Source organism: the organism of the source record quoted next, unplaced genomic scaffold (assembly GCF_019419815.1).
Source record: "Pyrus x bretschneideri cultivar Hongxiangsu unplaced genomic scaffold, Pyrus_bretschneideri_v1 Contig7, whole genome shotgun sequence".
NCBI lineage: Eukaryota > Viridiplantae > Streptophyta > Magnoliopsida > Rosales > Rosaceae > Pyrus > Pyrus x bretschneideri.
Genome location: NW_025999809.1, coordinates 9,496,705 through 9,511,708, shown reverse-complemented (window position 1 = coordinate 9,511,708; position 15,004 = coordinate 9,496,705). Strand labels below are relative to the sequence as shown.

General features: G+C 38.0%; 3 protein-coding genes across 3 annotated transcripts; 2 read left to right on the top strand and 1 right to left on the bottom strand.

The window, feature by feature from the left end:
- The first annotated feature begins 205 nt into the window (after nt 1-205).
- Nucleotides 206-5,038, top strand: LOC103945191 (protein SUPPRESSOR OF FRI 4-like). The gene is made up of 7 exons (XM_009355730.2): nt 206-515; nt 1,557-1,657; nt 2,305-2,431; nt 2,570-2,946; nt 3,587-3,732; nt 3,829-3,882; nt 4,578-5,038. The coding sequence occupies exons 1-7, from the start codon at nt 322-324 to the stop codon at nt 4,647-4,649; spliced, it is 1,071 nt and encodes a 356-aa protein (XP_009354005.2). The 5' UTR covers nt 206-321; the 3' UTR covers nt 4,650-5,038.
- A 401-nt stretch (nt 5,039-5,439) lies between these two features.
- LOC103932414 (GTP-binding protein ERG-like) lies at nt 5,440-9,484 on the top strand. Its single transcript, XM_009342010.3, has 8 exons — nt 5,440-6,074; nt 6,943-7,032; nt 7,457-7,602; nt 7,899-8,057; nt 8,158-8,224; nt 8,445-8,552; nt 8,676-8,815; nt 8,904-9,484. The coding sequence occupies exons 1-8, from the start codon at nt 5,580-5,582 to the stop codon at nt 8,986-8,988; spliced, it is 1,290 nt and encodes a 429-aa protein (XP_009340285.2). The 5' UTR covers nt 5,440-5,579; the 3' UTR covers nt 8,989-9,484.
- Nucleotides 9,485-10,038: 554 nt separating this feature from the next.
- LOC103932411 (protein UNUSUAL FLORAL ORGANS-like) lies at nt 10,039-12,180 on the bottom strand. The gene has a single exon (XM_009342006.3). The coding sequence runs from the start codon at nt 11,599-11,601 to the stop codon at nt 10,279-10,281; it is 1,323 nt and encodes a 440-aa protein (XP_009340281.1). The 5' UTR covers nt 11,602-12,180; the 3' UTR covers nt 10,039-10,278.
- Nucleotides 12,181-15,004: the final 2,824 nt, after the last annotated feature.

Below are 15,004 nucleotides of genomic sequence, written 5' to 3'. Positions count from 1 at the left end.
GGTAAACCCAATATGTGCCCAGCCTTTTATTTATTTCTTATCTACTAGAACCAATTGGAAAAAGCCCTAGCCAATTACTTACTGGGTAAAAATAAAAATTTATAAACTATAAATACAAATACATGATATTCAACAAATCACAGATCACAGGGAGAAAAAACCCCAAAACAAAAACTCAAATACCAAAACCAAAGGCTCAGAGAGAAGAGAGAGAGAGAGAGAGAGAGAGAGAGAGAGAGAGGAAGACAAGGAGGAGAAGAACCAGAGGAGAGGAGGAAGAAGAGGGTTGCAGAAGGAGGGTAGAGGGGGAAGAAGGGAAATATGGGAAAGAAGAAGAAGAGAGTGGCGTCGAAGGTGTGGTGCTACTACTGCGATAGAGAGTTCGACGATGAGAAGATACTGGTGCAGCACCAGAAAGCCAAGCATTTTAAGTGCCATGTCTGCCACAAGAAGCTCTCCACCGCCGGTGGCATGGCCATTCACGTCCTCCAGGTCCACAAAGAGAGCGTCACCAAGTATGGCTTTCTATACCTTTTCCCCCAATTGTCAAAAACCCTAATTTTTTTTCTTTTTGTTTCGTCGCTGAATTTGTTATTTTAGAATATGATATTGATCAGTTTTTGTTTTTGCTGTGTAAATTTATGATATTTATCGTTTTTGTTTTGTTATAATTAGATTTGGGTCTTCATAGAAATTCATGGTTTCGAAAAATCGCACAATTTGGACATTTGGGACTTGGGTGTGAATTTTGTAATGCGGGCTCGGCAGTTGTAGAAAATTTTAGCTGAAGATAGTTTGGGATTTTAGCTTTTTGTTAGCTGCATAGGGGCAACTTAATAATCAATGGAATTGATAGGCTCTGACCGTTTCTTAGATTTTCGAGCAAAGTTGGGTTGTAGGTGTTTATAATTTTGGTAGCTTGAAGGTGGATCAAGTGCAAAAGTATGGGACTGGGGAATATTTTGTGAGTGCTTGTAATTTTGGTACAATTGGGAATCCAGGAAACAATGAGGCTGTTAATATGAATTGGGTTTCGTTTTGTTGGGATATACTGTAATGTGAACTCATATACATATGGGGCCTGCTTGATAATAAGAGAGCCCATGAAACCTCAGGAAGATAATATACTGATTTAAACTCTTACCCTGTATAAGTTTAAGAGGGTTTTTATGCCCATAGATAATTCTGTAATGGATATAAATATATGCTGATGATGAAGTTAAACTTAAACTTTGTCTACTGTATTAGGAGTTAGGACCAAAATGTAACTGTCAATATATTTCTACTTGAACTGTTACCTGTCTTCCATTTTTCTAATAAGAAAAAAACATAATCAAAAGCCATGGTTCAATTTTTCTAACTGGAACATAATAAGTTTGTCATAGATGGTTGTAGTTATTAATTGTTTGTAGTTACACTATCTCACTGGATCTTTTTCATTAACTATTATAGAGTAGGGTTAAACAATGTTGACTATATATAAGTTGTGCCTCAAATACTTCCTTATCATAATTTCATTCTACTGATTTTCAAACTGTTAAAACTCTGTTTTATAGAGTTCCCAATGCGAAGGCTGACAGGGAGTCAACGGATATTGAAATATATGGGATGCAAGGAATCCCACCGCACGTCTTGGCTGCACATTATGGAGAGGAAGGTAAAGGATCCGTACAAGTAATTGATGTTTATCCAGACAATTTTTGATATTTTATTTTAATGTTATGTTAACATCATTGGTATTTGATGACGTGTGAATTTTTATTTTATTTTAATGCTCAAATTCAACTGGTTTATGATGTCGTTGGGTTTGACTCACATTAAATTATGACCTGGATGTGCTGGTAGATGCAACTATGCATAGATGGACTCATTGATATTGAACTTCTTTGTTTGTATTGAATTAGACATACCATCAGAGTGTTCATAGCAGTATCCATGTAATACTTATTCAATATAAGTAGTTTAATGATTGTATTTTGCCCATGTAATAGTTTTTCAAATTCTCATGTGTTCTTGGTTGAACCAAGTTGTGCTTATGTGTACTTTTGCAAATACACATTCATATGGATCCGGATGTCCTAATCTGGACATATATGAATTCCTGCATAAAATGTTTTGTCATGGTTTTATCTTGTCTGTGCAATAAAATTTGAAAGTGATATCTCATTTATAAGCTAAAGATAAATCAAACCAAGAAAAAGTGTGCAATACCTATCATTTTGAGTAGTTTATGGCTTCTTTTGAAGTTATAGCATTAATCATGTATATTAAGTTTATTTTCTAAATATCTCTATTTATATGCAGATGAAGACGGTCCATCAAAAGTAGCTAAAGTAGACATCCCAACAACCCAGTTTGTTGGTGGTATGGTGCCAGGTTCGATGGGGATTGCATATCCTCCCCAACCACCTTTGGGTGCAATGCGGCCAATGTATGTGTTCTGTCAGGTTCTTGCATGTCCTCTCTAACCAGCTTTGTGAAATTTTAAAATTATGTTGTCTGCAGTACATAATTAGCATTTACATAAACAAGTTATCTGTTTGTTTCTTTTCGTTTTTGTTCACTCCAGGTACAGTTCTGCAGTTCCAGTGCCTCCGAATGCTTGGCAAGTTCCACCTCGTCCCCAGCCATGGTATCCACAGCCTCCATCAGTCTCAGTACCTCCTCCTTCCTCATTGGGTTATGTGCAGCAACCATTGTTCCCTGTGCAGAATGGGAGGCCACCTCTACCATCAACAACAATCCCCGGACCTCTGCCTCCACATATAGCTCCTCCTGGGCTTACTACATCCATGCCTCCTGCTCCTGTATCACAACCCCTGTTTCCTGTTGTTGGTATAAATAATGTACCAACACAAAGTTCTCCCTTTTCTCCTCGTTTGCTTTCAACCAGTATTCCCTTTAGTTCTCCAGTTGAAGTTAAAGGCTCAACAGATGCTTATCAAGGTGCTAAAACTTTCCAAACAAGTAGTTATCTAAGTGTCTCAGTTTTGATTTCTTATTATTGATTTACATAATTGCTCATTTAGTTATTGTTTTTCTACAATTGTTTTATTGTTTAAAGGCAATTCAAACTGTCTGCATTTCGAAATTTTCAAAACTGAAGATTATTTTAGTATTGGAAGAGTTCGACTCATTTAAAGTCTCGAAAAATTCAAAAATGTGTTTTTTTCCTTTGCGTTCATGATAGCAGTATGGTGTCAGAGCTGTCTTCTTGCTTTAACTTCGACTTATCCCTCATGTCTGATAAAATAAGTTGTAGCTGCCTCAGATTTTCTTTTGTTCTTTAGCATTCAAGTTGCTTTTTGAGATCCTTGTAGAGAGTTCTGTTTTAGTCACTTCAAATTTGGATATGCTATCAACGGCTAGTTTTCGCTTTGTTATCTTAAATGTTTGAATATTGCAAAGGCATCTTTTATGTTCCTTCTTGTAATTGTTCTGGTATGCTAAGCCTTATTTATTTTCCCACTGCAATAATGAATACCTCCCACATTGCTAAATTCTCCATGTTGATGCCTTTGGATTGTAGATTCCGTATGTGCAAGGCTTGTGAATCTGACATATCCTTTTCATTTAATTACTACAGGTGTTAATTCACACTCTTATGCATCTGGTCCAAACACTGGTGGTCCATCAATTGGACCACCCCCTGTAATTGCAAACAAAGCTCCTGCTCCCCAGCCAGCTGCTAATGAGGTGTATCTAGTTTGGGATGATGAGGCTATGTCCATGGTAAGTCGTTCTTAATTTTCCTAAATGATTATTTTTCCACTTTGCTAGTCTTGTTCGTTGTTGCTAACTTGTTACATTGGTTAATTTTATTTGCAGGAGGAAAGAAGAATGTCATTGGCAAAGTATCAGGTGCATGATGAAACTAGCCAGGTAAGTCATACTACCTCTTTAATTTACGGAGTTGCATTGCTCTAACCAGCTAGGTAGGCTTTATGTTCAGGCTTTTCAGATTGGGTTGTTTACCAATTGTTTCCTGATTAGAGAGGTATTTACTGTATGAATTTGAACTTTTACTTTTGAAACGAAACAAATTAACAAAGAACATGTGAACCTTTAATCGTCTGTCTTTCTGCTTTCCAACCCAATTGGTTGATGGGCATGCTGTTTTGTTTATACTGCCATTCTCCGGTTTCCACGCAACTGCATCAAAAGGTTCAAGTAGGTATTTACAATAATTTTGCTGTTAGTTAGTGATTACAATTTTGACAAGCTTGCTTCTGTGGGCTCAAGGATTCTCCTATCTAGCATCGTACTCAGTTAAGTTCGGAATGTATATATTTGCTCATTTAAAATTTACATTTATCCATTGTTCACTCTCCCCATGCTTTCTTTTGCGGTGTGGGGGTTCGAGTGAAACAATGTCAAGACCAACAAATTTTTTGTTAATTGTAGCAACATTATTTTATCATTGAACAGTGAAACCAGACTTGGCCAGGTCAGATTCTTTCATAAAGTTTTGTATCTCTTCGGTTAGATCATAGGACCAATCCATTTAAGCTGGCTTAACCAAGTGAATCATGCACACGGTCCCTCTCTGATGATCTCATTGCGGTTTTCTTTTTCAGATGAGTTCAATTGATGCAGCCATAGACAGAAGGATCATGGAGGGCAGGCTTGCTGGTCGAATGGCATTTTAGATCAAATAGCAGCAATGGGACGACGATGACAGTGTTTGCGCCTTTGGAATCTCATGCTGGCGTATGGACCTGGGAACCTCATGCCGATGCACGCTCCATGTCCTGCAGAGTTTATTCGAAGTGAAGGGCGGTTTACAGGACTAACCAGTCATAGATTCGTGTTGTATTCTTTGCAAGAACGTTAAGTAGAAGAGCAAAAATGTCAAAGTTATAATGTAACTTTCATATTCTTTTTCATACTCCCCATAGATTTTGTTGCAAACTTTTTAGGATTAGGGATATTTAAAGGATTCCATTTTGTTCATCGACAATATTCTTCAGTTGACTTAATATTTCAAATGTGGTTATAAACTTGGTTGGTATTATTTATGAACGATGATGTTATTATAGGGCCTTTGAACTTTTAGTTATGACTTTCTTATGCCATTATATTTGTGGCTGCATCATCCAAGGAGAAATTTTTCAGTGTGTCGGAAATAGTCTGGTAGATCAACTGTTATAGTACAAGTAATTGGATATTTGAAAAAAATATATATATTTTCAACTACTTGTATTACGACATTTAGCGGATCAAGTTGTGTTTTTGGCATACTAAAATCCACCTCGTCATAGCAGAATAACACACGAGGCCTTGGATTTTAAAGTAGTTGTAATACTGCCAAAACAAAACCACCAACTGATCCTTTTAATAAAAAATTAAAAAAAAAAAAAAAAAGACTAACTATAAGAAAGAGAAAGAAATGAACAAAAAAAAAAAAAAAAATCGACCATAGAAATTAAAAATAATAAAAATATAAACACTTGCTCGTAGCAATACAGAGTGACAAGACGAACCCTCAAGCCTAAACCCCTAAAACCCCAACAGCCCGCCCGCACACAAAGTCAATCTCTGTCTCTCTCTCTCTCGATGCTTGGTATCTAGCTGCTGAGATGAAAGCTCTGAGAGTTCTGAGAACCCTCTCTTCAAAACCCAGCAAAACCCCATTAAACCCAGCCTCCTTGTTCCACCGGTTCTACGCAGCTCAGCCGCAAGAGGACGACTCCGGTCACAACCCATCTTTCTCAGACCCCGAAAATGGTTCAGACTCGGTTTTTGACAGTACCCATTACGCCATACCATCCGTTGGTTCGGATTCCAAACACAAACCTCCTCAGAAGCCGACTTGGGACAACAAGTACAGATCAAAAGCTAATAAATTGATTGGGGTGGACACCCAGAAGGAGAAATTGAAGCGTTTGGAGGAAGAGGAGGAGCAAAAGAGTAGAGTGCTTGCTAAGGCGCTTCTCGAGGCGGCATTGGAGCGCGCAGATGATGAGGAATCAGGGGATGAGGAGGAAATGGTGAAGGAGGAGGACCAAAAGGCGCTGTCTGTAGGGATAATTGGTGCTCCGAATGCCGGAAAGTCTGCTCTGACCAATTATATGGTTTGTTATTTTGGATTTTACGGTTTAAATGTGTTTAATTTAGAAGAGACGGAGAAAAAAAAAAGGGGGGGGGGGTTTAGGGGGAAGGTTTAATTAACTGTTGGATATGGTGTTGGTTTAGTTAATGATAATATTAAATGATGACTGTGTTACTGTGGTTTATGATTTGGATATGGTGTTGGTTTAGTTAATGATAATATTTTTTCAGTTGATTGACAGTTTGTTTGATGATTTGGCAATTCATTTCCGGAAAAAAAGAAGATGATTTTGTGATGGGGTTTTCAGTAGGGTATAAGCAGGTCCTTAGGATGAGTATAATGCAGTGTTTGAGGCCTTTGATTGTTTCGTTGGACAAGGGTTTGGGTGAAGTTGGTGTTGTGGATTCTTTCATTTGCCTAACTGGTCATGGTTTAATATTGTATGGCAACTAGGGTTCGTCTGTGTTGCTCAGTATTATGTATTATTCACCATGGATATGGTACAATCTGCCTAATTTGTCTGAAAGCGATATCAATAGCTGTTTCATGGTCACTGCACTTTTCTCAGATAGATATCAAATAGTTCTCAAGGCCAAAGTAGGCTTGAGCTTCTTAATATGTCCGAAGTTGTCCCAACAAAAATTTCTTTGGAGGGAAACAAATGAAGAAGCTTTGAAATTCCTCTATTTGAGATATGTACTGGCTTGGGAGATTATACTTTGTTCGTAAACTATGTAATTTGTAGGATACAAATGTTTTGTGGAAATATTTAAAAAAAAAAAGTTTACCATATCAGAGGATTGTAAACTTTTTACTGGCTTTTGTTGTAACCAGAACCTTTCTGGTGACAGATCGTGCAGATTTATCACATGTTTCTGCATTTCTTATAGGTTGGGACGAAGGTTTCCGCTGTTTCACGGAAGACAAACACCACAACTCATGAAGTATTAGGAGTTATGACAAAAGGAGACACACAAATTGTATGTTTCTTGTTTTTAGCTTATAATCAACCAGGTTTTCTGGACTGGGAATGCTTTGATTAAGTTATATTATGTCCTAATGAGCTCTGAAAATTAGTCACAATCATTTGAATTACAATATGCAATTCATTTCTTTATCCTAGTTCTTTGTTTATGAATTTATGGTACAAAAAAGATGTGATGAGCTTGCGACACTTACTTTCATACAGTGATGAGTGTGTTTGATACAGGAAAGGTAATGGTGATGGGTTGTCCTTGCATATTATTCTCGTCGATTACTTTCATCTAGTGATGTGTAGACATGTTATTATTATGTTTTCTCCTCACAGACTGGAGCACAGAAATTGTGGCATATGACATATCTTGCAGTTGTTTGTCCACGTTTTGAGCCATTTATTGACTGTCTTCATGTGTGCCTATGCAGTGTTTCTTTGATACTCCAGGTCTTACATTAAGCAACAAGGGATGTCCTTACAAGGATTTCAAGGTTCGCGTAGAAAGTGCTTGGAGTTCAGTTACTTTATACGATGTGCTCATAGTTATATTTGACGTCCATAGGCATCTTACCAGGTTAGTGATTCATTCCATATGATACCCTGTAACTTTATTATTTTTTTTTTTCTTCAAGTAATCCCATGGTTGACTCTAAGGAAACCTATCCTAGCAAATGTTTATTGCTTTTGATAATAGTGCTTTTTTTTTTTTAATTTCAGCCATTATCCTCATTCCCTGCATTATTTCAGCCACTCAAGTTTATTAACAATTTGTTGTTCGGCTAGCGAAATGCCACCCCTCCCCCTTTTTTTCTAAATTTCATCAGTGTTTAGTCCCTAATCACTCAGTTCTTTGTATTTCCATCTATATAGGCCTGATGTAAGGGTTATAGGATTGATCAAGCGTATGGGAGCACTACCACACCCAGTACAAAAGCGAATTTTATGTATGAACAAGGTTGATTTAGTTGAGAAGAAGAAAGACTTGTTAAAGGTTGCTGAGGAATTCAAAGATCTTCCTGGTTATGAAAGGTGTGTTTCCTTTTACAAAATCAAAGATGGTGTGTTTTCTCTTTTCGCCAGGGTTTTTAAACGTATATCTCACGATCTATTTCTTTCTTTAACCTTGTAGGCGTTTCATGATTTCTGGTCTGAAGGGCTCTGGAGTGAAAGATCTTACTCAATATTTGATGGATCAGGCATGTGAGCATTTTAGTATTGCCTTCATTGTCATCATTTCCTGTGACATTTACCTGTCAAAAATATTCTATTACGAAGGCCTTCTTTAGATTTATGTTTCGGTTGGAAAGAGTTTTCAAGATATGCCTGGTTTACATGTGTCTGCTCATCTTTCTAGCTAATGTTACTGGTGTCCACTATATCCCACATCTCAGTTCTTCGGTGGTTTTTTATGTTTAGGCCATTAAACGGTCTTGGGATGAAGATCCATTCATCATGACTGAGGAAGTTATGAAGAATATATCATTAGAAGTTGTCCGAGAAAGGTTGTTAGACCATGTGCATCAGGTATATCTTCAGTTTCGAAGTACTTTGAGGCTATCGTTTCTATCTGATTATATTTTCATTCCCAAGGTCTGAATTTATAAGCAATTTGAGGATCTTCAGTAATGGCAATTTCTGCTTGCTTAGGAAATCCCATACACTATTGAACATCGGTTAATGGACTGGAAGGAGTTGCGAGATGGCTCTCTTCGGATTGAACAACATCTTATCACGAACAAATTAAGTCAACGCAAGATTCTTGTAGGAAAGAAGGGCAATAAAATAGGGTAAATACTGAAGTCCTAGCATATTGGAATCACTGCTTTTGCTTTCAACATGAGCCAATTTGAATTGAAATACATGCTTCTGAAACAGGAGAATTGGCATGGCAGCTAATGAGGAGCTACGGTCCATCTTCAAGAGGGATGTCCATCTCATTCTCCAGGTTAGACTTAAATGATACATTGGAAAATCGAGTTGAATGTCAAGAAGGGATACGATCCATCAGGAGATGGAAGCGCACCTTATTTGTAAGGTCAGACTTAACGACAAGTTTAGTCAATAGAGTTGAATATCAAAAATTGCAACCCTTTGATCCACCCTATTTTGAAGTGTATATAAAGGAAGTTTCATCAACTTTATGAAGGCCATCTAGTGTTGTAGCTTTGAGTGGCAGAAACTTTGTCAGCTTTAGTTTGGGGATGAAGGCGGGTGACGAATAACTGGAAGACCCCAACTTGGCAGGCAAACACATTAGTCCCGAAATTTTTGAGAATATACAATAGCAAGTCTCTTGATCTTTTCATCATATACTAACCCTTTGTTTTTTTGTTTTTTTTCTTCCCTTAAATATGTGCTTATGTACGAACATAGGAACATAAGAAAGCTTAAGCTACGTTCTTTCATTTGATTTTAATTTGAACTTGTACCTTTTATATTATACTGTTCGAAATCCTCGTATCTGCAATTGATAAGAAGCCATTTATGAATGTTACTTTGCTTGTCGAACTGTAAAATTCAACATGTGTTAAAGGAGTACAGGAATTGATTTGTATGCTCCGCACGCTTCATGCTTGTTTGTTTGGAAATGGAGTCTCTGTCCTGGACTCTTGGCATTGTTTCACTTTCATTTCAACCGCGTAATGCAAAGTCATGTGTTGTTAAGAGAACCGTATAATCTCCATGTGAATGTCTTAGTCGTCGCGTATATGTCCCCATTCCCTAGTAGTAAGGGCTGGCTGGCAGTTTTTGTTGTCAACTAATCATTCGTTTCATCAATCGAAATCTTGTTGATCAATTTGATTAACAGTTGAAACAGTAGCTTAAGAATGGAGAAATATGATAGATCTCGGAAACGGCACAAGCGTCATCCTAGTGGTAACCCTAAGCAGGGAAGAGAAGCTTTAAAACATTCCCCTTTACCTAAAATTGGTATTCCCCTTTAATTTTAAGCGGGAGGTCTTAGCTTCGACCTTCAGAAATGGCACGTTATTATAATCGGTCCAATGGGTGGTTTAGCCGTTTTCAATCTTGTAGTTAATTCCAGGAAATATTATTACATTTATCGCAATAGTTATGCAAACTATCTCCTGTTTCATACACCAGGTAGAAGAGAACGACAAAGCACACAGCAGATTACTTCAAATATAACAAGTAGCTCCTCAGTAGATTGGGTTAAACCTACTAACACCGACCTCACTGCCACTTTCCTACGGCTACGTATTTATATCACATTGCAACTTGAACCCTCCTAAGCACTGAAAGCCTGAAAAGGAATTGTAGTGAGCTGATCAAGCAGCCCAGTGACCGGCGTAGCGAGCCGGGGTTCATAAGCAAAGCCATGCAAGTCCCCATCAACCCCAGCATGAACGTAAGGGCACGGAGGAATCCACTGCCACCTCTTCCTGGACATATCGAACAGCAACGCCTTGTCGGAACCCAGAATCATGATGGTGATGAACTCTCCATGTCCAACACAACGGTACCCATTCCCATTTTCCAGGTCATCAAATTGCACATAGAGCTGCTGTGGCATCCTCTCCATCTCAACCCAAGTTGTTCCACAAGCCTGCAACCCCCAAATCCTCAAGCTTTTCGGCACGTTGAGCTTGCTCTTCTCAACTGCAGAGACTAAAAGCAGCTTCCCACTGCTCTCCATCAAGGTTGGAGATCTCAGGGCCCTTCTCATGGGGGCCTCAATCGTCCAACAATTGTTTGCTGCCACATCATAGGCTAAGACACTGTAAGGACCGTAGTTCATGCAGTAGAATCTTCCTCGAACATTAACCATTTGACCTGATTCGAAATTGCAGAGTTTTGGGAGGGAAGAATTGATTCCCCACAGCGAAAAAAACCCGCCTGCGTCGATATGGAAGCTCTCGGCAGTCAAGTTTTTCACAGCGTATGGAGAGATCAAGTCGTCTCCAGCAACAGTTACGTCAATGGATGTAGGGTTGACACTCAACCCTATGGAAGGCAAGAGCCTTGGTCTTAGAGTTGGAGGCAATGGAGACATAGAACCAACAATTGGGTTGCATAGAATGAGAGTTTTCGGGCCAGCCTCATCCGAAACCCAACAGATTAAACCGCCGGAAGACGAAGTTGGGGAGAAGCCGGAGGGAAGTAGAGCGAACGAAAGGCGATACCATGAAAGTTCATAAGGATCAAAAAGATAACCTTCACAATTAGTACCACCCGTGTTGCTGTCACCGTTGCTTCCTCCAATGTTTTTGTTCCTGTATATGTAGCTTCCCCTGAGGCTCTTGTTCTTGAAGAACAAGAACCAATGGCGGCGCTGAGATACTTCGAGGTAGAGCTGAAGAAAGGTGTCGGAGAACAAGAGAGCGTACCACCTCTTGCAAACACATCGAGCGCGAAAAAAGGCAGGCGGTGGAAGAAAGGCGATGACACGGTCGAGGAGCCGATGGGGGAGCTTGCACCATATCCTAGCATCCATCCATGGATTAGGACATGATGTGGCGATATTTTCAGCAATGCCACCACCAAGTGCACTAGTAGTGGTGTTGAAGGTGTAGGAGAAGGGAAAGGTGAGAGAAGGATGAAAAGCTTCCATTTTTTTTATGTGTTGGATGACAAGGGCTTATAAGTAAAATATGCCTCTAAATTTTAGTTCTTGTTCAGTGGAATGCAAGCAAAGAAATTGGAGGGAATTGAAGAGTAAGCCAATTTGGGAAATAAGTGCTTACATGCAAGCTTGCTTTTTTTCACAAGTTGAAAAGTAGGAATTTTGTTTTGAAAGATGTGAACATAAAAATGGAAAATCTCTCAGGTGGGTTTTAGAAAAGGCATGGGTTTCGATTGGGTGAAGAAGAAAGAACTGCAAGCGAGGCAAGTGAAGGCAGTCAACTGAAGGATGGTTTGCTGTTAACTTTCATGGGATTGGAATGAAGGGTTTGAAGGCTAGGAGAATGGAGCTGAAACTTCACTACATATATAGAAGAAAATTTTGGAGAGGTGAATTTTTTAATGGTAAACTGATTTCTGCATATTTTTCCTTTTTCTGAAACTCATTATTTTTGTCCTCCGATTTTCTTTTGTTTTATTCGATTTACAAATAAGAATTAAACAGATATCTGTATGATCAAAGGAAAAAAATAGTGTGTGAAACTCATTTGCGTGTTAAAAATGTGGTGCCCAAAATAGCTCAAGGGGCTTTGGTTTGTTTTGGATGGTCTCTTTACTGTTCCCTTTTGCATATTGGTTTCTTTTATATTACCTTTTTCCGGAGCGCAGTGATTCTGATGGATGCATCAGTCAAGTTGGTGTTGTTTTGTCAAGGCCGAGGTTGCTAAGACGTGTAACTATTGAGAGAGAGAGAGAGAGAGAGAGAGAGAGAGAGAGAGAGAGGGAGGGGGAGAGGAACAGTTGGAGGCAACAGAAGTTGGATCCTAGCATTAAAACCGATCATTGTTCACAGTACAAGTACGAACTCATCAAAGTGAATGCAACCAATTCAACTTTCCACGAGTTGGAAGCCTCTGAAGTCTGAAACGAGCGGACAAGCATGCACCGTGAAGACTGATTTGTATGCGTAGCAATAAGCGGTTGGATAAACCTTTAAAAAGAAACACGTGTATACTATCTGGTGTTTTCCTCCTTGTAGTCAAGTGTCATCTTGAGGGAAAGAGAAGGGACTTAGAAGAGCATTCAATCGTGTTGGAAAAAGTATATCACCTAGGTTCATGAAATTTGTGAATTTAGAATTTCATAATTTTTAGTCTAAGATGTAATCTCACAAAAAAATATAAAAAAAAACCTTTTAATGAAAAAAATTTCTCGGGCTAAATACCATTTCGTCACCTCTAATTTTGCTTGACAAAATTTTATAGCTAAAGTTACATGACGACTATAACTTTGCCCGTGAACTCTATTCGTTTAGCCAAAATCTCTGCAAAAACCAAAACGTTGACCATTTTTGCTCAATGAACATGATATTTATAAGGTAAAAACTATTTGTCCTACGAATCGTTATTCGTCAAACAAATGATAATTTTTTATAATGTCTTAAAGTCTCATATTAAATATCATATTTAGCAACTTTATTTCATGAAATTTAAGTTCTTGATCCTCCTTTGCACAGATGAAAACTTTACCCATACCAGAGACTCAGACCCCATAACCAAACCTAAACCTTCAAACACAGCTCAAACCCTAGTTGACCTGAGATCATCAGCGTAAACTCGCACCATGAACTTCATGCTCCAATCCACTCATGTGCTGTAGTTCACCCCTTCCTCAAACATAGGCCTTGAACCTAGCTACAATATAGGAGTCTAGGACCATAGTTAGACCCGAGTAAACACACATGTAGATCCTCATATCACATGATAAGAAATGTTAGAACAAGTGATATATGTTCATGCAAGTTTTTCTCTAATTTAAGATATTAATTTGAACATAGAATTTAGCTCATATTGAACCTTATTCTCATGACACGTATTTAGACATAGTCATTAAACCTCAACCATCTGACACTGAACTCAAACCTTACATCTCCGACAATGTGACAAAACTCAAATTCAACACTAACATGTCCTATAAATTTCACATGTATCTCTTTTAAATCTCAACAACTAACATATATGTTAGTAAAACGAGAAACTTAATTAACAACATTTGTACGACTTTAAACTCATCATTTTTTGAAACTCCTTGATCCAATGCTCCTAAATGCCTCATCTAATTGTAGTTGTGCACAACATTAACGACCATTGTATTATTTTAAGGAAGCAAATAGAGTAATTATTTTAATATTATTTGGATAAGTTGTTATTATCACTATTGTTTTACTTGGGAACTGAACTTGGCTGCTGAAAATTCAACAGTAAATACTGCTTACACCCAATTCTAACTCTACACGTGTCTAAATTTTGATTTTTTCAATAAAAAATTGAACACGTATTCAATCGGAATTAGAGATAAGCAGGATCTGCAGCCAAGTCTTTTCCTGTGCTTGGTACTTGGTTGAAAAAGACATCATGCAGCCCTAGACGCAGGTGGTGTGTACGACACAAAGACTTTGTCGGGTCATATGTCCAATCCAATCCCATTGATTGAAGGGCTTTGTTGCAGTAGTTGGACAAATGGCGTGAACAACGAAAAACTTTATTCGAATAAAGGATTTTCATCATTTTTAATCTCTCTTCTCTTGATTCTTTTTCTATATGAATCATTACGGTTTAAATACGTTAATATTTTATATTAATTTTTTTATAAAAACAATAAGATAAAATCAATATGTAAGAAGAAAGAAGAGAATAAAATGAGAATAAAAGTAAGAGAATCCTCCTCCTAATCGAAGACAGTTGAGCAGCTTCACAAACTTGCTTCAAATTATAATATAATAATTATATATAATATTTCACTTTCTGTAAAGAAGCTGGGTAATCTGCTCCTTCTGACTACTCTCCTTTCTCCTTTCTTTGAGTCATCATATTCTCTTTCCGTAGACCATTTGGCTTTTGTTTGGTATTGTTAGAGAAGCAAATCTGAGTCAGGACAATCACCGTGTCTTGTTTGCGTCAATCTATTTAGTGTTATCATTTGTCTCAGAATTTATGCTTCAAAAATGGAAAAAGTAGGGTCGCTCAGATTTGGAAATTTATTTCTTCCCTCAAGAAACTTCCATATACAGAAAAAGGCAAACTCCTCATATTTGGAGATTGTGTTTTCCCTTCAAGCAACCCAGTAGGTCGGTACAGTACCTCTCTCTCTCTCTCTCTCTCTCTCTCTCTCTCTCTCCCCTCTTTTTTCTAGCCTGTCAATGTTTCTTCCTTTAGCTAGCTAGCTAGTTTGGTCTCGATTCCTCATTAGTTTCAAGTTTGGTTTGGCACTTTGACTTGCCCAAAATTTCATGAAGCTTTTTTTAACTTTTACTTTACCTTCTTTTTGGGAAAGCAAGGCTAACTAAAACACATATACCTTCAAGCAATCTAAGGAAAACAAATATCCATTTG

Excerpts from the sequence above, each read along its gene's own strand:
- LOC103945191 (XM_009355730.2), top strand. The coding sequence starts at position 322 with ATGGGAAAGAAGAAGAAGAGAGTGGCGTCGAAGGTGTGGTGCTACTAC. Across the intron at positions 2,432-2,569 it reads TTGGGTGCAATGCGGCCAAT|GTACAGTTCTGCAGTTCCAG; the intron begins GTATGTGTTCTG and ends TGTTCACTCCAG. Across the intron at positions 3,733-3,828 it reads ATGATGAGGCTATGTCCATG|GAGGAAAGAAGAATGTCATT; the intron begins GTAAGTCGTTCT and ends TTTTATTTGCAG.
- LOC103932414 (XM_009342010.3), top strand. The coding sequence starts at position 5,580 with ATGAAAGCTCTGAGAGTTCTGAGAACCCTCTCTTCAAAACCCAGCAAA. Across the intron at positions 7,603-7,898 it reads GTCCATAGGCATCTTACCAG|GCCTGATGTAAGGGTTATAG; the intron begins GTTAGTGATTCA and ends CCATCTATATAG. Across the intron at positions 8,225-8,444 it reads CTCAATATTTGATGGATCAG|GCCATTAAACGGTCTTGGGA; the intron begins GCATGTGAGCAT and ends TTTTATGTTTAG.
- LOC103932411 (XM_009342006.3), bottom strand. The coding sequence starts at position 11,601 with ATGGAAGCTTTTCATCCTTCTCTCACCTTTCCCTTCTCCTACACCTTC.